The sequence below is a fragment of the Trypanosoma rangeli genome (assembly GCF_003719475.1).
Source record: "Trypanosoma rangeli strain AM80 chromosome Unknown Tra_15.4_contig_00017, whole genome shotgun sequence".
NCBI lineage: Eukaryota > Euglenozoa > Kinetoplastea > Trypanosomatida > Trypanosomatidae > Trypanosoma > Trypanosoma rangeli.
Window position 1 is genome coordinate 45,051 of NW_021705761.1, and position 20,982 is coordinate 66,032.

At 46.0% G+C, this 20,982-nt stretch overlaps 13 protein-coding genes across 13 annotated transcripts, besides 21 other annotated features; all 13 read right to left on the reverse strand.

The window, feature by feature from the left end:
* Positions 1-43: a microsatellite.
* Positions 44-483: 440 nt separating this feature from the next.
* Positions 484-515: a microsatellite.
* Positions 516-742: 227 nt separating this feature from the next.
* Positions 743-776: a microsatellite.
* Positions 777-1,068: 292 nt separating this feature from the next.
* TraAM80_00908 (putative regulator of chromosome condensation (RCC1)) lies at positions 1,069-2,289 on the reverse strand (the record flags this gene model as incomplete). The annotated part of the gene is made up of 1 exon (XM_029377966.1): positions 1,069-2,289. One exon carries the CDS (start codon positions 2,287-2,289, stop codon positions 1,069-1,071), a length of 1,221 nt encoding a protein of 406 aa, XP_029242190.1.
* A 187-nt stretch (positions 2,290-2,476) lies between these two features.
* Positions 2,477-2,495: a microsatellite.
* A 30-nt stretch (positions 2,496-2,525) lies between these two features.
* Positions 2,526-3,113, reverse strand: TraAM80_00909 (uncharacterized protein; the record flags this gene model as incomplete). Its single annotated transcript, XM_029377967.1, has 1 exon — positions 2,526-3,113. One exon carries the CDS (start codon positions 3,111-3,113, stop codon positions 2,526-2,528), a length of 588 nt encoding a protein of 195 aa, XP_029242191.1.
* Positions 3,114-3,562: 449 nt separating this feature from the next.
* TraAM80_00910 (glycine cleavage system H protein) lies at positions 3,563-3,979 on the reverse strand (the record flags this gene model as incomplete). Its single annotated transcript, XM_029377968.1, has 1 exon — positions 3,563-3,979. The coding sequence occupies one exon, from the start codon at positions 3,977-3,979 to the stop codon at positions 3,563-3,565; it is 417 nt and encodes a 138-aa protein (XP_029242192.1).
* A 45-nt stretch (positions 3,980-4,024) lies between these two features.
* Positions 4,025-4,053: a microsatellite.
* A 622-nt stretch (positions 4,054-4,675) lies between these two features.
* Positions 4,676-6,505, reverse strand: TraAM80_00911 (hypoxia up-regulated 1; the record flags this gene model as incomplete). The annotated part of the gene is made up of 1 exon (XM_029377969.1): positions 4,676-6,505. The coding sequence occupies one exon, from the start codon at positions 6,503-6,505 to the stop codon at positions 4,676-4,678; it is 1,830 nt and encodes a 609-aa protein (XP_029242193.1).
* A 94-nt stretch (positions 6,506-6,599) lies between these two features.
* Positions 6,600-6,616: a microsatellite.
* Positions 6,617-6,774: 158 nt separating this feature from the next.
* Positions 6,775-6,795: a microsatellite.
* Positions 6,796-7,132: 337 nt separating this feature from the next.
* On the reverse strand, positions 7,133-8,581 carry TraAM80_00912 (putative MCAK-like kinesin; the record flags this gene model as incomplete). Its single annotated transcript, XM_029377970.1, has 1 exon — positions 7,133-8,581. One exon carries the CDS (start codon positions 8,579-8,581, stop codon positions 7,133-7,135), a length of 1,449 nt encoding a protein of 482 aa, XP_029242194.1.
* A 794-nt stretch (positions 8,582-9,375) lies between these two features.
* Positions 9,376-9,408: a microsatellite.
* Positions 9,409-9,434: 26 nt separating this feature from the next.
* On the reverse strand, positions 9,435-10,382 carry TraAM80_00913 (uncharacterized protein; the record flags this gene model as incomplete). The annotated part of the gene is made up of 1 exon (XM_029377971.1): positions 9,435-10,382. One exon carries the CDS (start codon positions 10,380-10,382, stop codon positions 9,435-9,437), a length of 948 nt encoding a protein of 315 aa, XP_029242195.1.
* Positions 10,383-10,528: 146 nt separating this feature from the next.
* Positions 10,529-10,556: a sequence feature (A-rich).
* Positions 10,557-10,573: a microsatellite.
* Positions 10,574-10,595: a sequence feature (A-rich).
* Positions 10,596-10,665: 70 nt separating this feature from the next.
* On the reverse strand, positions 10,666-10,995 carry TraAM80_00914 (uncharacterized protein; the record flags this gene model as incomplete). Its single annotated transcript, XM_029377972.1, has 1 exon — positions 10,666-10,995. One exon carries the CDS (start codon positions 10,993-10,995, stop codon positions 10,666-10,668), a length of 330 nt encoding a protein of 109 aa, XP_029242196.1.
* Positions 10,992-12,134, reverse strand: TraAM80_00915 (uncharacterized protein; the record flags this gene model as incomplete). The annotated part of the gene is made up of 1 exon (XM_029377973.1): positions 10,992-12,134. The coding sequence occupies one exon, from the start codon at positions 12,132-12,134 to the stop codon at positions 10,992-10,994; it is 1,143 nt and encodes a 380-aa protein (XP_029242197.1).
* A 130-nt stretch (positions 12,135-12,264) lies between these two features.
* Positions 12,265-12,284: a microsatellite.
* A 223-nt stretch (positions 12,285-12,507) lies between these two features.
* Positions 12,508-12,554: a microsatellite.
* Positions 12,555-12,572: 18 nt separating this feature from the next.
* Positions 12,573-14,225, reverse strand: TraAM80_00916 (putative katanin; the record flags this gene model as incomplete). Its single annotated transcript, XM_029377974.1, has 1 exon — positions 12,573-14,225. One exon carries the CDS (start codon positions 14,223-14,225, stop codon positions 12,573-12,575), a length of 1,653 nt encoding a protein of 550 aa, XP_029242198.1.
* Positions 14,226-14,241: 16 nt separating this feature from the next.
* Positions 14,242-14,266: a microsatellite.
* Positions 14,267-14,498: 232 nt separating this feature from the next.
* Positions 14,499-14,530: a microsatellite.
* An 81-nt stretch (positions 14,531-14,611) lies between these two features.
* On the reverse strand, positions 14,612-15,943 carry TraAM80_00917 (putative small nuclear RNA gene activation protein (SNAP) 50; the record flags this gene model as incomplete). Its single annotated transcript, XM_029377975.1, has 1 exon — positions 14,612-15,943. The coding sequence occupies one exon, from the start codon at positions 15,941-15,943 to the stop codon at positions 14,612-14,614; it is 1,332 nt and encodes a 443-aa protein (XP_029242199.1).
* An 82-nt stretch (positions 15,944-16,025) lies between these two features.
* Positions 16,026-16,045: a microsatellite.
* Positions 16,046-16,463: 418 nt separating this feature from the next.
* On the reverse strand, positions 16,464-17,255 carry TraAM80_00918 (dual specificity protein phosphatase; the record flags this gene model as incomplete). Its single annotated transcript, XM_029377976.1, has 1 exon — positions 16,464-17,255. One exon carries the CDS (start codon positions 17,253-17,255, stop codon positions 16,464-16,466), a length of 792 nt encoding a protein of 263 aa, XP_029242200.1.
* A 31-nt stretch (positions 17,256-17,286) lies between these two features.
* Positions 17,287-17,348: a microsatellite.
* Positions 17,349-17,548: 200 nt separating this feature from the next.
* Positions 17,549-17,591: a microsatellite.
* Positions 17,592-17,652: 61 nt separating this feature from the next.
* Positions 17,653-17,681: a microsatellite.
* A 19-nt stretch (positions 17,682-17,700) lies between these two features.
* TraAM80_00919 (rRNA-processing protein CGR1) lies at positions 17,701-18,039 on the reverse strand (the record flags this gene model as incomplete). Its single annotated transcript, XM_029377977.1, has 1 exon — positions 17,701-18,039. The coding sequence occupies one exon, from the start codon at positions 18,037-18,039 to the stop codon at positions 17,701-17,703; it is 339 nt and encodes a 112-aa protein (XP_029242201.1).
* A 497-nt stretch (positions 18,040-18,536) lies between these two features.
* On the reverse strand, positions 18,537-20,015 carry TraAM80_00920 (chaperone protein DnaJ; the record flags this gene model as incomplete). The annotated part of the gene is made up of 1 exon (XM_029377978.1): positions 18,537-20,015. One exon carries the CDS (start codon positions 20,013-20,015, stop codon positions 18,537-18,539), a length of 1,479 nt encoding a protein of 492 aa, XP_029242202.1.
* A 174-nt stretch (positions 20,016-20,189) lies between these two features.
* Positions 20,190-20,212: a microsatellite.
* Positions 20,213-20,941: 729 nt separating this feature from the next.
* Positions 20,942-20,982: a sequence feature (GA-rich).

The following is a 20,982-nucleotide window of genomic DNA, read 5'->3' on the forward strand; positions in this document are numbered from 1 at the left end:
ATATATATATATATATATATATATATATATATATATATATATACTCCTGCGTGGGGCTCTGCGTCCCCGTCTATTCGTTAAAAAGAGTGAGGGTACAACAGTAGGAGGTGACAGCTTGGCTCAGTGAACACCAGAACACTTTCATGATTCAGAAGAGATTTGCCAAGCACTGCAACAAGAAATAAATAAGATTCAAAAAAGATGCAACGGCCACAACAGGACTCTCGCTGGAAACTCACAGAGTCGCAGCCTGTAGGTGCCTCGCAACCGCCGGACGCCCCTATGCGTGGATGGTGTTGAAAATAGTAGAGAATTGAGGTGGAAAAGGGAAAAAAAAGAAAAAGAGATTCGTGCCGCTCTCCAACGCGGTATTCGTTGTAAGCAAAAAACATGTAATCAGTGAAGAAGCTGCACAGTTAACCAAAACGCGCTATCACCTACTTGGTCTCAAGGGGCCGCACATTATTTCCAGAAACCTGTAAGACACACACACACACATATATACATACATACATGTTCTCTCCATGGACTTGAATTTTAACTCCCACCTTTCAGAAGAAGCTAATACATAACAAATAACAACAAAATGGACAGAAAGCAACAAATAAAACTAATCATCAAAGTCAACAACAATGCATACACACGCCTGCATACGTATATCTGTCGAAACTTACGTGCAGTATCAAATTACAAGCAACTCCCCTGTCGTGCAGGAATTTGAAGCCTAACGTCTGTGTGTGTGTTTTTTTTTCGTTGTTGTTATTTTTTTTTGTTTTCATAAAGAAAGAAAGACGTCATAAATGTATGTACGCATACGTTCTTATCCATTGAGTTGTTTTGCGTTACACGTTGCCCATAGTGAAGGGATGCAAACATTGTAGAATGCAAGCTTTTAGCAATGATGAGTGTGTTCTAAATAACTTGTCTTGGCAAAGACTTAACTAAGCGATTCAAAACTTAGGGGAGAGGGGAGTTACATCCCATAGTGTCCATGCAATCAATCTTTCACCAATGGCAAATAATGTCCCCCTTTACTCTCCACCCCGTTTATTCTTGTTATTGCTTCTCTCAACGTTGGTAGCCGTAAAACCTTGCAACTAACACTCCCACTATGAGGGCAGCCACTGATGTGGCTGCGCATTCCCATCCAAAGGAGGGTCGCCCCCAATTCGTTACCGTGCGTGTCTTTCTGCTGATATCTCCTTCAGCTGTAGCGGAATCTTCCATGAAAACTGTGTAATTTCCACGGTGTACCTCCTCTCCAGAAAGCAAGAGGCAAGTATGCTTACGCCCACACGATACCATAACTACATTTGCTTTTATAGGGAGAGAAACCTGTGTGAGCTTTTCGACGTTGGGAATATCACCAACACCAAGCTGACCGTTTCTATTATGCCCATAAACGAGCAAACTTCTTCCTCCATCTATGCAAGCAAAGACGTTATCTTCTCCTGCAGCAAGTCCCGTCGGGTTAGGCAAGGTGAATGACCCAAGCTGATCGGAAAGTACGATGCAACGCTTTTTTTCCACCTGATAACATAACGTATGACGGCAACCACAGGCCACAAGAGAGACACGTCCCACATCTCGTATAGGCCTCCAAGTGTAGGTGCAAGAATCAGCTATTCCAAGTTGACCGTCACTGTTACTCCCCGCACCCAAAATTTCGCCTTTGGTAGTTATGATTATTGCGAAATTTCGAGAAGCAACTCCCCAGGCAATGCGGGTTCGCGGTGGGCCAACTGAAAGACGAGTAGGCACGGACAAGGTAGGTGTAGGCCATGCTTTGGCACCGAGCATACCACTTGTTGTTTCGCCCCACCCAAAAAGATCACCATCATCTGTAATGGCAAACGATGTACGTGCACCACAAAAGACATCTCTTGTAGTTTCATTAAGAAGTGCTCGACTAAGCTCAAAGCATTTGCTGTGAAACGTGCCATCTCCACGTTGTCCACAGGAACCATCTCCGCAGCAGTAAATCTCTCCAGATGAGGTTAAAAAAAGGGAGTGTGATTCCCCACATGAAACCTTTACAATACGACTATTATAGCAAGTGTTGATTAACGTAGGACGTTTGACAATTGGTGCAGGCAGTGCGAGTTGGCCAGACTCATTTAATCCCCACCCGTATACGCTGCCGGATCTTGTCAAGGCCAAAGTGTAACGCGCTCCACAACAAACCTGAACAAAATCATTTTCAATGTCCAACACCTCGAAAAACGAAGTGTCACCTTCACGGCCAAGCTGGGCATAATGGTTGGAGCCGGCTGTGGCTAGAAAGGGCATCCCTTCACATCCAGCAAGGAAAATTATAACAACAATAACGAGCAAGGAATACATTTATATTAATCATCGCTTACTGATGCATCACCAGATTCATATAAGGCGGCAGCTGCAATCAAGCAATAAAAGCAAATAGCTACAAGTAGTGGGGGAAAAAAAAGGGAAGCCACATATGTATATACACATATCCAACAAAAAAAAAAAAAAAAGAGATTCACTCAAGCAATACAACAAAATCTCTACTGGTTCAAAAGTGCCTCACGTTCTTGTAACTCGCTTCTCATTTGCTGCAATGTTGCCTCTGACAATGACCTCAAATGATCCTCCTTTTGCTTCAGCTGGCGTAAAAGGTTAGCTACCCCTAACTCGGAATTCTGAAGTTGTCGAAGTTTTTCAACAAGGTCGCTTTCTTGATTTCCAAGGTTATCCAACTGCTGCTGAATCCGGTTCATTCGTTGATGATGGCCCAACTCTGCTGCTTTTTCATCATCCTCAAGTGCACGCCAGTCATTGTCCAAGGCGTTTTCCATTCGCTCCACATCGATAACCATTTTCTTTCTCACTCCATCCAACGAGCTTCGTTGAGCGCTGCGCTCCGTATTGACTTGCTCAAGTGCAGCTTTGCGAGACGCAATATAGTGCTCTTTTTGAACCAAGAGGCGTTCACTAGCATCATTTTCGTTGGCAAGTTCAACTAAAGAAGCCTCCAGTTGAATACAGGCAGCTTTTTTGTCTTCAAGCTTCGATCTAGCAGAGCGAACCGCAGCAGCTCGCTTCTCTAGGCCCGCGTTCCAATTATACAAGCGTGCTTCATCAACACGGGACATGCTACCAGAACTGTGGAGCTAAAACAAAACAAAAAAATAAGAAAAATACAGGAAACGGCAGAAGCAAGATAAAAATTACAAAAACAGATACAAACAGTGAATGCATAGCATAACTCATGGTACTGTAATTCTTCTCAAACAGCTTGCGAGCCAAACACATCACCCTACTAGAGGTGCACTCACCTGAGCATAAAAAAAAAAAAATGGATACAGCAATGCGCTTCCTACAGCCCTCACAATAATTTGCTGTTGTTTTTTCCCTTTATTACTTTCGATATGAAACCGTTGTAGCTGAATTTGAGCAAAACAAAGGTGATACACTTCTTACAACAGTTTATCACCCGCAATCTCGTTTCCACGCATTCGTTTATTACCCATGTATTTCAGCTTCCTTTATATATATTAGTTAACAAATCCCATCCACTCCCTTTTTTTCCCGCGTTTGTAATCTAGTCAATAAACTTCTTGTATTCTTCAGCAGTCATCAACCCCTGAGGGATTTCGCTGCATTTTACCTTGATAAGCCAACCTTCACCTTCAGCAGAACGATTGATAAGATCTGGTTCATCCTTAACCTTATCATTAACGGCGTCAACTACACCACTGAGAGGTGAATGAATGCAGCTGGTGGCCTTGACACTCTCCACCTCGCCAAAAGCTTCCTTGGCATTCACTTGGTCCCCCACATTCGGAAGGGCAACATATACTACATCACCAAGACTTTCTTGTGCATGGGCTGTGATACCAATGGTGGCAACACCATTATCATGCTCCACCCATTCGTGACTATCTGTAAAGTAGCGAGTGCCATATAAACGAACGGAGGCCAAAAATGAAGCAGAGCCAAATTCAAAAACGCGACGCATAATTTAAAATAATAATAATAACCTAACGGTAAAATTCGAACTATCAAGAAGAGAAAACAAACAAAAAAAAACAATTATACGAAAACTACAGCGTAGATACCAGAAACCATCACGTTGCCCGCTTAAATATTTTGGTATCCCACCTCCTCCGGTCAGGTTTTTTTTTCCTTTTTTTTTCTCTCAAAATGAATTTTCCACAAAAAAAGGGAAACGCACAAACGGAGATATGCAAATAAAAAGGATAGTTACATTTTATTTTGGCAGTATTTTTGTCATATTAGTTCCACTCATCAATAAGCAGCAAAAAAAAACAAAAAACAATGACAAAGTAGAGAAAGCTGACCCCCTCCTAGTGTTTTTCTTTTTTTTTCTTTTTACAGATCACCTCGGACATCGTCATCAACTTCTTTCAAAATCTCAGCTTCAGTGGATGTATGCGACTTCTGCAGCACAAGTTGTTTAATTTCCTCCATTTTACTTTCGAATTCCTCTTTACCACAGGCCTCATAACTACAAATCCCATCTTCAATCCATTCCTGCACCTCCGACAACTTTGCCCTTAGCAATTCAACTTCCTCTGTACGCATAAGACTTAACGCAGTTGCGTTTTCCAAAATACCATCATATTTAGCCCAAAAAACATAGGCTTCCAAATTATTCTTTGCTACAGCTGCTTCGTGTTTTCTTCGTTCCTTTTCAAGTATCTGAGCTATTTTTTTCACTTAAATGCTGATAAACCTCCCCAGACAGTGGTGAAGGATTTGTGAAACTCACTGTTGTTGAAATCAGTAAGGATTTTCGCTTCATGTGAATATTGTAGACTCTTTGAAAAGAAGTGTTTGTATTGTCTGTATCATTCAAATCATTTGAAGTTGCATTCACCCTAATTTTTCTAGAGACATTTGCAGCATAGCGATAAATCACCTCGGCCTCCTCAACTTCAAAAAGACCAGAATCATTTAGGCGCAATTGAACCCGAACAATATGGGTGTTGTTAGGATGTACAATAGCTGGTTCAAAATACCCCAATTGATCCAATGCTGTTTTCACGCCGCTTACAGTAATTTTTCCAACAAAATTGTTGGATTCAAAAAGTTCAATAACAAAATCTTCAGTTCGGTTAAGAGTTACACTTCGCCGCATTCCCAAAACTGGGTTTTCAGCAAGCAAACGTAGTGATGGAGCAGACGCTTTCACAAAAGGAGTAATGCGAAAGTAAAAAACAAATGGTATATGCTCTTCTAACCGAAAAGAACGGACACGATAAAAAGAGGATAAACGAAGAGCATGATAGGCAGCACCCATAGCAGCCGCTTCATCTGAATTCAACGTTCGATCCACCTCTCGACCCAACAAAGCAGAAAGTTCTGCTATAATTTTTGGAGTGCGAGAGGTACCACCCATCATCTCAAATGCATCAATATCTTTCAAAGATAATCCAGATTTAGATACAGCTTCTTCCGCCACTTTGGGTACCCTTTCAAACAAGTAAGAGCACTTCTCCTCCAAATCTTTCCTCGATATTTGTGTATTAAAATCTCTATCTGGAACTATACCCTCAACAGTAACTGGTGTCTTGCTATTTGCAGAAAGTATCTCTCGAGCTTTTTTTGCCGCACGAAGAAGAGAGAATTGTGATTTTCGCTCCGCAATCGATTTTCCACCTATAACTTTGGGAATTTTCATTTTGTTCATTGCCTCAGTTTCAAGCAATTTGGCAATACATAAATCAAATGCTCTACCACCCAACGTTGTATCGTCCACCACAGCCATTGTCGTTAAGGTGCCGAAACTATCAGCATTTCTAATTTTTTTCCCTGGTTGGACTAGTGGGGGGGAAAATTTATAAATCCCAACCTCAGTATGAGTGCTTCCAATATCATACACCAGTAGGTTTATAGTTTTATTTCCCAATCCTCGTCTTCGGATGCCGTAATACAAAGCAGCTGCTGTAGTACTATGCATTAAACCCAAAACATTTGCTCCAACCAAGCGTGCTGCCTCCAATATAGTCTGTCGCCTTCCCACTGAAGAATGAAATGGTATGGTAATAACGACACTTTTGGGATTCACTATGCCATCTTTTTCTGAAATGATTTGGCAATATTGAAGCATCATGGCATATAGTTCCTCCACAGTGTAATTTCCGTCTTGTGCAAAAGAAAATCCAACCGTACTCCGCTCATCGGAGCGGGTTTCAAATTCCAACATCATATTCTGGAAATTCGCAAATTCGGTTGAATTACATAAAATCCCTATCAACCGATTAATCATCGTTACCATATTTAAAGGAAAACGCGCCGCCAACGCCTTCGCCTGCTCCCCAATATATCTCTCTCCATTTTTAATCCCAATGTAGTTGTCCGTTTTTCGATGAGACTGCTCATTTAACACAATATCAACGTTATTACCATTATGTGGCCCAGCAACCTCAATGTAGTCTGATCCAAAGTCAATGCCCAGAACATTTGCAGAGACTCCATCGCTCAATAAAAGGGTCAGAATAACAAGAAAAACAATTCGCATTTTCTATTACACTAAATATAATAAGATAGCAGCACGTAAAAGCATCCTACAAAGATAAAAGACAGAAGATTCAAAAACAAAAGGTAGTGCGCAGATATATATATATATATACCACAACAAAAAAAGTATACACAACCCATAACGATAAATAATAATCATCATATAAATCAACACAAAAATTCAGGAGACGTTTTGTTCTAATAACAACAGCAATAAAGAACCACCAATCAAAAGCCAAGAAAGTGAGCAAAAAGGGGAAAACAAAGATGTATTATTATTATTATTATTATGCCCACTGACTAAATAGTTACACAGACTCTTTTTTTCCTTTTCCTCTTCGAATCGGCTGCACCTACCCCATAAGGTTCTTCATACCAAATTTTCTCTATACTGTTCATCGAGAGACAGGACCCCCGTTATATCGCACGCCATTCCCACTCCTTTTTTTTACACAAATTTTACATGTAACCTACATTCAGCAATCCACCTCCAAAAGATAGCAACACAACAACAAAAAAAAACACCGTCACGAAAAAAAAAATCAAAAATGAGAAGCTAGAAGATGGAAATCGGGAATATAAATTTGGTTTAGATGAGTTTGTAGTACAGACCCATATTTTTATTTATTTATTTCCTTGTAGAGGCATATCTTGGAGCAACAGGTCCCTTTTTCGCTGCTGTCATAACCTTTCGACCCTTTGTTCTCGCGTCGACAACTTTCTGCCAGATTGAGGTATAAATCTGTTTCGCACCTTTTTCTGTTATATTGGAATGAGATTCCAATATACGTCTGATAAACTCCGCCTCGGGAATGTGAACCAATGTTCTTCCGTTTCCTTCAGGAAGAATAGACGTTGGTTCAGTTATTCTCCCTCGCGAACAACGAGAAATAAACTCCAAGGCTTGTTGTCTGTCAAAACCATTTGGGTCATCCGGATCTTCTGCAATGACACGTGCAGGTGGAGAAGCAGCAAGAAGTGACGCATACCTCAACGTGTTGATTGTGTGCCTAGAGTCCCTTAACAAGGGTGAAACACATGCTATCATCACCGTTTTTGTTGGGCGTTTCACTGCAATCTCAAAACAATCTCTTAGTAGCAGAGTTAAGGGTGATCTTCGGAAGGGAATATGTAGATGAGTTGCACTTGTCGCTGTCATGGCCCGAGTTCTAATGCATTCTTTAAGAGTCATAAGTGACGTATTGATAAACTTTGCTTCCATTTGACGTTCTTTGTCATGTGTAGCACTATCCGCCGTATTTTCGCTTCCGGCAAGGTCTACTAGAAATAGTTCTCCAGGCTTTGCCCATGTACTAGTTTTTGATACAATTCGTATACATGTTACCATATGTGAACGGGAAGAGGATTCATTTCTACCGGTTGCTTTGGTCATTCGTTGAGAAGCCGCTTCCTCAAAAACGGCCCACAACATTTCGTCATTTGAGCACTCAAAGGCTTCAGAACCCCTAATTTTTAGTTCTCCAGATACATCTTCTACAACTTGTACCTCTGTTCCAGTAAGAAGATCAATACTCTTATTAGCTTGTATTTCAATCACGGTGACAAAAATGTCATGTGCCTTAAAATGAGGAGCCAGATCCTTTGATACCAGTTGAAGGATGCCTGTCGTTGTATACGTTTTACCACTTCCTGTTTGTCCATAGCAAAGAACACATGTTGATGCGCCTTCCACCGCCAAATTGACTAGTGGGTAACATGATTTTCTATATACCGTTGAGGTGTCGTCCATTCCCCCAAATACGCCATCAAGGTTCAAGATAAGAGGATCAAGCAAGCACTGTCCTGCCAAGGAGATTTTTGGCACCATTAAAATAAGATCACGACACCCTTCTACTTTACGAATCATGCCCTTATTGTTCATGTCTTCCTGATCAAAGGGAATAATTGGACGGCACCGCACAAAAATTCGGGAGTCTTGAGAAGTGAAAAGTTCTTCCGAATCCATTTCCGCACGAAGCTTTTTCTTCACTGTTTCTGGCGCCTCAGTGGAGTCAAGTAACCTTTGAAACAATGCCGCTTTCGCCCCAAGTTCCGCTACCAATGGAATACTGGGCATTCTGATAGTTTGGAGCTTTTTTTTTCGTATTTACCAACTTTTAACTCTAATAATTGCAATAAAAGACAAACAAGCGGGCAAACAAAAGCATCACACACACGCCAGCAGCACTGGGAACACTGCCTTCGCTGTTCGCCTTTCTCGCCGACGCACCCCGGCACCCTAAAAAAAAAAAAAACAAGCCGCACCCGCCGCAACCGGCGGGGACGCAACATCAAAAGCGGGCGCCTGCCCCCGCCCGGAACCTTTTGACAAACCACGGTGGGAAGTAGCTGCCCCCATCCCGCAACGGCGGTGGCGCCGCCCCAGGCGCCCCGCAAGCTCCTCCCTTTCCCCCTGGCCCGCCACCGCCCTCCTGGGCGGCCGCGTCAAGCGCGCCGGGTCCGGGCCTCCTTTACCCTGCCCCCTGCCGCGCCACGTGCGGCGGAAGCCCGCCCCGCCCTTTTCCTGCGAGCGGCGGAAGAAGCCTGCGGCGCTTCTCCCCCAGCCCCCTTGCCCCCCCTTTGGCCACCCAAACGCCCGCGCCTAAAAGAAAGGGGGGGAGGGAAAAAAAAAGGAAAAGGACACTACGAAGCTGAAAGCTCGTGGCGGCGCGTATCGCGGCGCCCCGGCGCAACGTGCAACCCAAAGAAGGAAACGCAAGGCGGGCGCGTGTTTCTGTGCGGCCGCCGCCCCTCTCGCCCCTGTAACTGCCCCCCCTCCCCTCGCCCCGCTTTGCGGGCGCAAGGGGTCGCGCTATGCAGCGCCGCGTCGCGGGCCGCGCCCCTGTACATGGAAAAGCCAACGGCAAAATGAAAAAAAAAAAAACAAAACAAAACAAAACAAAAATACATGTCTCTACTTTGGGGGCGCTCTACGCGATTCCGGACTCGTACGTCGGGATCATGTATTTGATATTGATGTAGGCGGCCTCGCCGCCGTGCCGCTCTAGCAAAACAAGAGTCTCATTTATAAGATCACTGATGTTTTGCCTCTTCCTCTGCGAGAAGTCGATGCGGTCGCCTAAGTTCTTATTTCGATCCTTGTAAAGGTTGAAAATTGGGAGAATTTGCCTGTAATACGGTACCAGGGCCTGCCCAACGTAGTCGGCACTCAGTACGAGCCTCTGAATAACTTTCAAAATGTTTACGATGACTGTGGGGTGGCGTGTGTTGAGTGCCGTCTTAATGGGCAAAATGAGCTGAGGAATGGTCGGAAGAATTTTTGACCCTCCCCTTTCAAGGAGATCGTAGCAGCCTTGGGTGGCCACAAAGCGAAACGGCTCCTCAAGCTCTCGAAGGCCATCAAAAAATATGGGCAAAAAATAATGATAATCCAATGTGGCCACGTTCACGCGCCACAACAGGGAACGAGTCGCGGCCTGTTGGATGGACAACGGAAGATCCCCACGTTCATAGTGACTTCGAAACTCCGTGGGTGGAATCTTTTGCTTCTTCAACGCCCCCGCCTTCCCTGGGCCATTTGGATCGCCAAAACGCCCGTCGCTTTGAGAGCGGATATTCTCACCGTTCCCCTTGAAGGTGCTGAAGTTCATACCGCCTGTTCCGGTGTGCCCCACGAGAATGTGCCTTGCTGGCACACTCTCCACCCCTGCCGCCTCCCCCCCGCCGCCGTGGCGCTTTTCAGTTGTCGACGGCATCTTTGCCGAGGCAGAGGGAGCAATGCCCGGGCCCCTGACGACTGTGGTCCCGTTCTTTACGCCATGGCCGGGTGGAAAGGGCCCAAATGGGCTTTCTGCCAGTGGGGGAAGCAGCTCCCTGTCCCGCAGTAGTTTTTTCCGTTCTGCACGAGAAAATGCCATCGTTTTGGTGCTTCTTTCCTTCCTTCTTCGTTTGCACCCTCTTCCCCTCGTTGTATGTGTGTTTTCTTTCTCTTACTGTCCTGGGTTTTATTTGCGTTTCACCACACCAAGTGGCGCCTCAGGTGCAGAAGGGGCACCGAACCCATCAAACGACAAAAACAAACACACACACACAGAGAGAGAGAGAGAGAACAAACAAAGGAAAAAAAAAACTTCAACAGACACCTATGCGGGGGAACATATGTTAACTTCATGGGGCGAAGACAACTTATCTGTTCTTCCTCTAATTCCACCACCCCCATCGCTTACACCAGCACCCAAACCTTCCCCACTTCTTCTTCGTTTCAGGATTTCCAGTCACGCTACTTTTGCAATACTTCCCGAAGCTTGTGCGACTTGGTCTTGCCCCGGTGCAGTTTGCGGCGTCCACGTACCCAAGCAAGCCACAACTGAAACGCGCGGTAGCGGAGGAGGTTGCGCGCCCTTCCATGGTACAGGTAAAACTATCGTTAAAATATGAGGTTTGCCACTGTTGTTCTACAAATACATCACTGCTATCAAAGAGAAGAGAGCTTTCGGATTCATTCTCGTCTTGGAAATTGACATTAATCATATCCTTGGTGACACGTGCGGTTGTCGCATGTGGTTTGTGTGTTCAAGACGTGCACCAATTTTGGCTGCACCAGATACAAGCTCCTCCACATCTTGCCGGAGCTCCGCTACATTTACCATGTTGTCCTCCAGAATATTCTTGAAGTAAGCATGCTCCATTTGCAGGGTACGCAGGGCCGCGCCAATTTTATGAAGTTCCTTCACGAAATCACCGAATTGTTTTTGATAATTGATCTCGGCCTCTGAATGCACGCCCAGAGGACCCTCCCACGCTGGGGTTGTTGCAACAGAAGCAGTGGAAGCAGAACTTAACGGACCTAATCTCTGGCCAACACCCATCACACACGCCAGAACTTCTCTGCAGCACTGCTGATGTTCCGCTACCACCCGCCGTAATCCCTGGAAATTCATTGCGAGCATCTCATCGCTTTCTCCCAGCTGACGAAATTTCTCAACCGCCCGCCCTATAAACAACATCCACCGTTGCCGCTCATCCCAATTCAATTTGCGCTCAATCTCCAAACCCTCAGAGAGGAGAGTCAAAATCGCCACCAACTCATGCAACGCGCCGGGCAACCCAACTTCCTTCACTGCCGTACCATCGGGATTGGTGCAAGAAGCTGGGGCCACAGATCGCAGTTTTTCCTCAAGAAGTGTCACATGGGCCCACAGTTTGGAGGCGTATCCTTTCATCTCCCTGCGAAGCTCGGACTTCTTCAGCGCGGCATCCGTCGCAAGAAGCTGCAGCCTTCCCTCCTGTTCTCTTTGCTCTTGGTAGAGCTGATCAAGCTGCAGTTTACAGGAGTTTAACCTTTGTGTGAACTCCGTCGCTATCTTCCCCTCAAGCCACTCACGAACCCTTGCGATGATGAAGCCCTCAAACTCGGATAGGTGGCCATCAAGGGAAGCCAAAAGTTGCGGGGTAAGTTCTTCATTCCCTACAACATCCTCACACTCCCGCGTCAGCTGCTGAGAGCGGACAAATTTATCGATATCGCGTTGAATTTTCCGGCAAAAATTGCTGGACTGCCGTGCCTCCATGAGAGCCTCACTCACTTCTCCTCGAAGCAGCCCCAACTCCGTCCTTAGGTCATAATCCCCGTGGCTCCTTGAGGAACTCGGCGCGATGGTTTTACTCATTCTCCCTACTTTCCTTTAACGCATACCCAACAACACACCACGTAGACCAACGTGAAAAGAAAAAGTAAAGATTCAACACTGATTTGGTGGCACAAACCACACATACACAGGAGGAGGAAACCCTCTCCCGTATATATATATATATATATAAACGGGCCGGAGCTTCACAAATTAGAAAAACAATAATCAATAAAAAATTGGAACACCTGGAAAGGAACACTGGGAGAAAAAAATACACGACGCAAATCATTAAGGGGGGCGGAGCGAGGTATTTGCGCCATATAGCCCATGAAGCGGTCCGACACATGCACACACAGAAATAGAAACATATGTGCGTTTCCCTTGCTGATGTAGCCATGGGTAGATTTGTCTCTTTCTATATGTCTTTTTTTTTTATTATTATTATGCATTCTTATTATTCATATGTGTCTACTCTGCTCATGCAAAATTTGGGAGTTCATGTAAGGCCCCACGAACCTCCTCCCCAACAGGACCTTTTCTATCGTGAAGATTGTATACAAGAGTGGCAACCTCCTCAAACTTGGTGTTTAACTCGTCGTATTGCCGCATCACTGATTCCAATCCCCCAGCATCTACATTACGGAAGGATGCCGTAAATCGACGAGCCTCGTCCATCTTGGCACGAAACTTATTGTTCATACTTCTAAACACCTTGACCGCTGCCACCAACAACGACTCTTGACTATCATTTAGCGCGTACGCAAGCACGTCAAGTAGGTCGGGGAAACTAGTAATGCTAACGCGTTCCTTCATACGCATATTTTGCATCGCCATCAGAAAGTCGCTCACCGCCCCACAATCAGACTTATCCACGCACAGTCGCTTGAGGTAATCTAAGGCCTGTGGAAGGTCACGCACCCAGAGAGAGCGAATTACTCGAAGGTGCGTTAACCGTCGTCGAAGCACAGAGAGCATAGACGCACTTGACCCAAGTAACTCCTCCAGCGGCGAGTTAAGCGACACGTCAGCAGACTCGGTAGTTGCAGTCTCAAAGCGCACTATTGGGGGTTGTTGCTGTGACCATTGCTGCTGCGACCACGGAGGTCCCAACATTGAACTCACCACAACACTTGATGGGTTCTCCGTCTTTCCTCCAAGCGAGGACTTTACAAAGGGTAACGCTGTAGACGCAGCAGCCATAGACGCAGCAGGTGGGCAATTGACCTCGTTGCCACAACAAAGAGAAAGTCGGCCCATTGTCGCCGTCGCACTGCTGAATTCAACAAACCAAGCTTCATCTGAGAGAGAGGAGTAGCTTAAGTCACCAATAATACTCCATGGTGACTCAGTGACAGTTGCTGTACTGTCACTCATCATTGAAAAATCATAAACGCGTAAAACGTGATAGGCCGCAGAAAGCAGTTTCTTTCCAAATAAATTTACGGCGTCAACGGGCGTCTCGAGCGGATTACTCTGAAAAACTTTTGTGAAGTTCTCTACCTCCCATAACGAGACAGAACCGTCACTACTGCCTACCGCCATATAATACTGCTCAGGATGAAAATGAATAGATGTAATGGCCCCTTTATGGGCCTTAAACTCATTCAACTGCTTTCCGGAGACCAAATCATACACTCGTATAACACCTTCAGCACAGCCGCTTACGGCCCAGCGACCGTTTGGGGAGAATTGTGTGGCACACAGAGGTACGGATGCTCCCTTATAAGACTGCAGACACGTTTTTTTCCTTGTATCCCAAATACGAAGACTCTTGTCTCGTGAACAGGTGGCGATAAAGTCCGTGTAGCGGTGGTAATCTACGCACGTCACAGTTGACTTATGACCAGCACCAAACGCACGAACAAACTGTTCTGTGGTGACATCCCACAGACGAACACCACCACTATCACTTCCACCCACCACATGGTGCTGCTGCGGATCAAAGGCGAGGGCTGTAAGGGGCGAGATATCACCGTCTAAGCGAGCGACACTGGTATAACCCTCGAAAGGATATACATAGACCGCACCGTCCTTCCCGCCAAGGCCTACTAACTGTTGTGCACGATTAGGACTGAACTTTGCGCAATACACTTGGCAAGGGAGTTGCAACACAGAGGGAGCAACCACCATAGCCTTTTTTCTATCCATATATATATATATATATATATTTAAAAATGACACACAATACCCAACTAGTAACTCCGAAATCCTCCACAAAAAAGGGGGAAAAAGAATAGTATTAGTATACCTCTTCTTTTTCTTCCTTTACCTCTTCGTGACAACCAATTGGTTAGATACAAAAATGAGAGGATGGTGAGACAATGAAGGGTGCGCCTGTGTGTAGCCTCCATAGCTGTGTAGCAGGGTAACGAGCCTCTTTTACACGCTTCTCACACGTAAGCAACACAACACACACACACACACACACACACACATAGGAAGATAGGGAGGGGCATGCATGACAGCGCTCCAGTCGTAGTAAATATTATTCTTCCTTTCGCGGCTTTAGTGTTGTCTCATGATGAAAAATACTTTCCATCATGATGCTTGATGACAATGCATTTGTCTTCCTCAACAACACCCTCATCCGTTGCGTGCAGCAACTCAAAGCACGGAACACAGTAAGGACACGGACTAGAGGGCGAAAGCTCATCCTTGTAGCATACAATGGTGGCAGGAAAATGTCGACACATGCGGCATCGCACAGCGCGACGAGGCGCCCTCATGACACGCTGTGGATAGGCCCCCTTCTCCCGATCATGGCGTTCCAGGCCCCGAAGACTCGCTACAGAACTTAGATAAAAATAGTGATTGCACCATCCAATGTGCCGAATGACGCCAAATTCTCCAAGCCGCAAATCCAGGTCGGCAAAGGTGGTCTCTGACATGTACTTAACAGGACATCGTCCAAACGCCACAGCATTCATGTTTCCAGAATCACCATCTCCAATTGGCTGAAAGTGACGAATTGGGGCGGTCAAATCATCGTAGTTTTCACCTTCAATTCCAGCGTGGCGATTGTCAATATAGAAAGTTCCACCAATAAAAACAAAAGCATTCTTGGAAATATTCACAGGCAGACAGTTTCTACACTCAAAGGCATCGATGAGGGCACCAAGGGTCTGGCAAGAAAGCACGGCCCAGGTATCATGTGCCTCCAGAGCTGCATCCGGTGAAAGGAAAGTAAATTCCCAGCGATGAGAGTGCTCTTCCAAACAAAAATCCTCAGAGGCATCTCGCACACTCCAACGTGAGGCCTCTGTAAGGGCATTCTCCTGATGTTGCCACGCCTTGTTGAATGTCGCATGATTCGCACTCTCTAGTGCCTTCAAATGAAGTTTCCCTCCGTCAAATTCGTCCTCAATATCACTCTGCAATTGCTTCACAGGCTCCACATCCACAAGAAATTGAAACACCGTTGAACGTTCCCCGCATTCCGCGTACTCTTCCTTAATACGTGCCAGTTGGCGCTCACCTTCCTTCCGCACCATTTCAATAATTCGTTCTGTCTTGGATAAAATTTTTCTTGGGGGAAGCGCTGGGAGCTGTGTCTGCTCCTTTGCAACAAGCTCATCCAGTCTGGCGTCCAATGAACGTAACGCCTCCTCCATGGGCCCGATGGTGAAGTAGTTGCCGTACGGTTTTCCCCGCTGTTCCAACCGCGGAGGCAGGTGCACCACTGTCCCGAGGGGTAGAAGCTCCAAGTGTGTGTACGAGCCAAGAGCGGGGTTGAGCTGACGAAGATCGGAAATAGAGATTGCCGTTTGCGCGGAGATGGCGGCAAGAGAAGCTTGGTTTGCGGCGTCTATGACAATGGCAAACGGATCCAACGCCGTTTTGGACGGCATTCCCCCCACCCCCTTCCTCTCCTCACATATAGAAAGAGTCCAAAGCCGCCCCAAGGAAAAAAAAAAACATAAAAAAAGCGCAATATATATATATAAATATATTGTGTGTGCAAACATTGCAATTCATCCATTTGATGTAAAAAGCATCTCCAACCTTCTTCTCACAGTCTTGAGCCATTTATAACAAAAACGAAAACGTACACACTGAGTGGGGGCCAGGGAGAAGTGGGTGTATAAATCAATAAACATATATACCCATGCACGTTAGAAAACCTACATTTTTTATTCCTATTCCTTTGGTTGGTGTATATGTGATTCTTTCCTTTGCTTCACCACTTCACATGCCCTCTTCTTCCTTCTCCTTCTCTATTTCCCACTGGTCACGAACTCAACATGAGGCAGCGCTCACATAAACTCCAATACAAAATACATGGAAAATTAAGCGCTGTACGACAAAGGCACACTCTGGTGAGGAAATCCGGGTGACGAATGAGATGTCCACGTCACGTTTGGCGCTGCCCTAATTAGATAACGTGTGAATGTAAAAATCCACAATCTGGTGACGAAAGGCCACATTTCGCAGGATATCAGTTCTACCCTGCGATAGAAAAAGCCTTACGCAGCTGAGGGGGTCCAGATTATGGTATTGCATCAAGTACGCAATGCAGAGTGTTACACTTCTATTAATGCCTGCCACACAATGAACAAACACGCGGCAACCCGATTTCCTGGCTTCGTTGACAATGCTTGCAAACTGATCGTAGCAGTGGAACAAAATCAAATAATCACTCTGATCCTCCGCGTATAGGTGATGAACAACAAATTCCGCCCGCACACTATCAAGTGTGTCATACTCCCCCGCACAGCAATTGATAATCGTATTCACCCTCTCACTTCGCAAAGTTTCCAGCGTCTCTGAATCTGGAAAGCCTCCCATATAGAGTCCATCAACAAGAGGTGTCACCAAGGGTTCCGGACGCCAGGACGAGTCTAGTCTAACTAGGGCCAACTCGGAGTCTAGGCTGGCACGAAGCTGCAATTCCTCACGCATCAACTGGGGCGTACAAAACACCGCTGGTAGGTGAGACATGTCCAGCCGAGAAGCCCTTGGCGTCAACAACTGACTTGGCCGCGAATCTGGAAGAGTATCAACTGTGCACCTGCCACTTTCACGTCGGTGTGCAGATGGTGACGAGGGAGACAGGCTCCGTTCAGTCATATATTCCGAAAGACGGTGATAGCAAATAAAAGGAGTCCCTTCGGGTGAAGAGCTTTTACGTGGTGGAGTGCAGAGACACGCCGTCATGTGCATCGCCTCCCTGACGTTTGACGCAACAGGGTCCGTTTTTTTCTTTGTTTGTTTTTGTTACTATTTTATTTTCCAGTTTGTTTGTTTCGTCTGTTTCCTTAAGGGGCCTGTATGGCTGGCAATAAAAAAGCTTCCACAAACTCAATCAGTAATCAGAGCAGCCGGGACAGGGAAATGGACCTCCCCACTTCTCACTCACCCCATCCACTCCCTTACAAAGAGAAAAAAACACACAGTAAAAAACAATAAAAAACCATGCGCAAAGAGTCCTAACGGACACCGTTGGCTCTGCAACGACGCACACACACACAAGCACATGTTCACACACACACACACACATCTGAAGGGAGATATACCCTGCGCTATTATTTAATTTAACTGTGGAGATGTAGTAGAGTTAATATATATATATATATATATATATATATAAGAATACAGATAAGCTTACTCAGAGTTCATGCAGCATAAATATTCTGGCCTTCTTGCGATGCTTCGGGCTCAGTTTCCGAATAGCCTTATCGTTTTTAATCTTCTGCACCACCATGTTTTTCTTCTCATTTTCTTTCCTTCGCTCCATATTTGCCTTGCGGGCCTCTCGGACCCGCTTCTCCTCGTTGTTGAGATCGTCGCGCAGCTTCTTCGACAGTTCACGCAGACGCCTGACATCTTCTTGCTTTTTTAGCTTCTTTTCCAAGTTTTGTGGCGCCTCCGCCCTTTTTCCCCTTGTAGTGGAGCGCTGTGGCCTCCGTGGTTCTTTTTTAAGCTGCCTCTGTTCCAGCCCACCCATTGTAACACACGCGTGGTTGCAGTTTCCCACCCTAAGCAACAACACGAATTCAATGAAAGAGAGTAAAACACACGTGGAGTAGCAAGAGGAGGAGTACGAGAAAGAGACAACATTAGCGCGGCAAAGGACACCCCACTCCGTTCAGACGCATCCAGTAATGCATCACCCTTTGGGAAGTAAGAGGATATGGAGGGAAGACAACATCGTCCAAGTCGCCCAAGGATACATGAATGGTTTCATACGCCGCAAAAAAGAGACAAACGAATTATCGTCTTCAATCATCCATCTTTCCTCGCTTTCGTTCTCCGTCCTTTTCAGGTTCGCGCCAAGCAGCCCTTCACATCAAGCACAAGCCGAGGGCAAACAAAAAAAAAACCGCACGACAACACCAGTCTAAGGCACACAGAATAGTCACAATACTGATAAAATTCATAACGGAATTCAACACAAGCAAACAGGGCTTTTACACAAAACTAATAAACACAAGGAAATTCCACCTAGGCTCTGCGCATGCTAGCCTTAAAAACACGGCGCTCATGCTTGTTCCCAAGCTGCTGCTGCAGAGAGTTTTTATACACGCGCTTGTAAATTGTCTCAATCTCCGGCTCGAGGGACTCCACAATATCGCAGACTCGTTGAGGCATTCCAATGAGTTTTTGAACATGCTGCCTCAGTGGCTTTCCTTCGCACTCAAAGACCAAACGAAGAAGGTCAAACAACTCTACATGAAGGTTCGACAGCTTTCGTGCACTAGGAAGATTTCCACCCATGCTCTCCTGCAATTCTCCAAGTGCCTCATCCACCTGCACTATGTGTTGCATAAAAAGATAACGGATGGCCTTATATTTGGCAAGTGGAAGCGGTTTAAACTCTGAAATATCACTTTGATTCAACTCTGCATGAGCAGCATAAAACTCATCAAGCAGGCGAACGCCGTTGCTAACCATGTACTCATGAAGAAGCTGAATGGTGGCGGGATCCAAAAAGTTCTGCAGGTACGTCATATTCTTATCCACCTCCACGCAACGTGTGATGAAGTCAGGAAAGGGCGGGAGGCTCGCCACAACACTTTCACGGGCATTCGGTGGCAGAAGTCCCAGTGTGGTAAACAGCTGAAAGGTGCACCGCCGTGAGTCACGTCGCTCAATGTACTTTGGATCCTCTGGTATCCCAAGATGCCTCAGAAAATGCTCGACTCGTTCCTTGTCAAAGTACACGCGCCACAGCAAGTGGGGGATCTTTTGTGTTCCCCTGAGGTTGTACCAAACAATAATTGGTGCACCAACGAGAATGCAGAGGAGACCAAACAGCACCATTCCATCATGTTCACGTGAGGTGAGGAAGCGTGGAAGAGCAATACCCACAGAAAACTCGTGGACATTTTTAGCTTCCTCCTCTTCAAATGCCTCACGGTCCACGAGAGCCTTATACGCGCGACGCACCTGAATGTAGATGTCTCGTGCCTCCTCCGTTTTGTTATGATCTGGGTGGTATCGTTTGGAAAGGGCGCGATACGCCTTCTTGATCTCACCTGTCGTGGCGCTAGAGGCCACTCCAAGAATCGCGTGGGCATCAAATGTAAGCGTCACGTACATCGCCGAGGAGAAGAGAACCACCCAGAGCCAGAGCACCAGAATTTTGGGTCGGATGATGAACTTGAGAAACTTTGGCATCACACAGCGCAGAAAGAAGATCTTCTCTTCCCAGCAGACGCGTGCGCCCGTCACCAGCATGTCCGGGTTCGCCGCCAGCAGGGAAACCACCCACGGGAGGTACGTCAGCGTATCCCACATTCCTTCCATGGGACTTGTCATCCCAGATCGCTTTTTCTTCGGGGAAGTGTAATACACAACGGTGGCCTGGACGTGACGAACTAGCCACGGAATGTATAGAATGATCATCACCACCGAGACAATGGCGAATGCAAAGGAGATAAAGCCTTCATCGCTTCCGCCAATGCCGCCACCATCTGCCATCCTTTTCTGTTCGTATATATTTCCCCTTGCCTTGGATACTTATTTGTGTAGGTTGACGTTCGACTCCCCCCTTTTTTTTATCAGTGTTTTAAAAATACGCTTTTCCGTGCGTCTCTCTTCGTTTTTCCCTTCCGCACTCCTTTTACTCCTTTTCTTATTCGCTCAATCTCCCTCTGCGTGCGTGCGTGCGTGTGTGCCCTTGGATACAAAATCAGAGACAAGGAAAAAATGCAAGGCGTGAACACAGCGCAAGAAGGAACGAATAAAACGAGAATGTGACTTTACAAACTCAGCGAGATGCGTGTGCTTGTGTGTGCGTCTCCGGAGACGTCGGACACGACGGCCCTTCTCCCTAGTCTCTCACGGTGCGCCCAACCCGGGCAAGCCACCAAATCACAAACATGTCTCCTCACGTTCATACATTCGCGAGTCACTCTCGTCATGTCACAACGGCGAGGCAAGTGCGGCGCAGGTCACGCGTCTGGGCCCTTGAGCAACAACACCTTCATCAGCCACAGAAATACAATGAAAGATAATGCAAGAAGAAGATGCCCCGCACGCAACTCACATGAGCTACCGCTATCTAACCCCCCAGTGCGGATGTTGTCACGAGTAACCATCACTTCAACACTGTCGCTAAGCTCTCTCAATGTCTTTGGGGACGCTGAGCTCATCGCCATGGCACCCAATGCAATGACACTTTATGAAGCTGTGGAGGAATATTTACAAAAACAAAAAAAAGGGAGAGAGAGAGAGACATGCTATGCAACTGTGTGCCACCATTTCAAGTACACAATGGAAGTAGGAAAGAAAGAGGGGAAAATTGAAGAAACAATGCAACAACGACAAAACACACGCACACAAACGGAGTTTTCACTTCCAAAATGGACTCCACCTTTTTTGGCTGTTTATGTGTGTGTGTGGTGGAGAGAGAGAGAAGAAGAGAAGAAGAGAGGAGGGAGGGGAA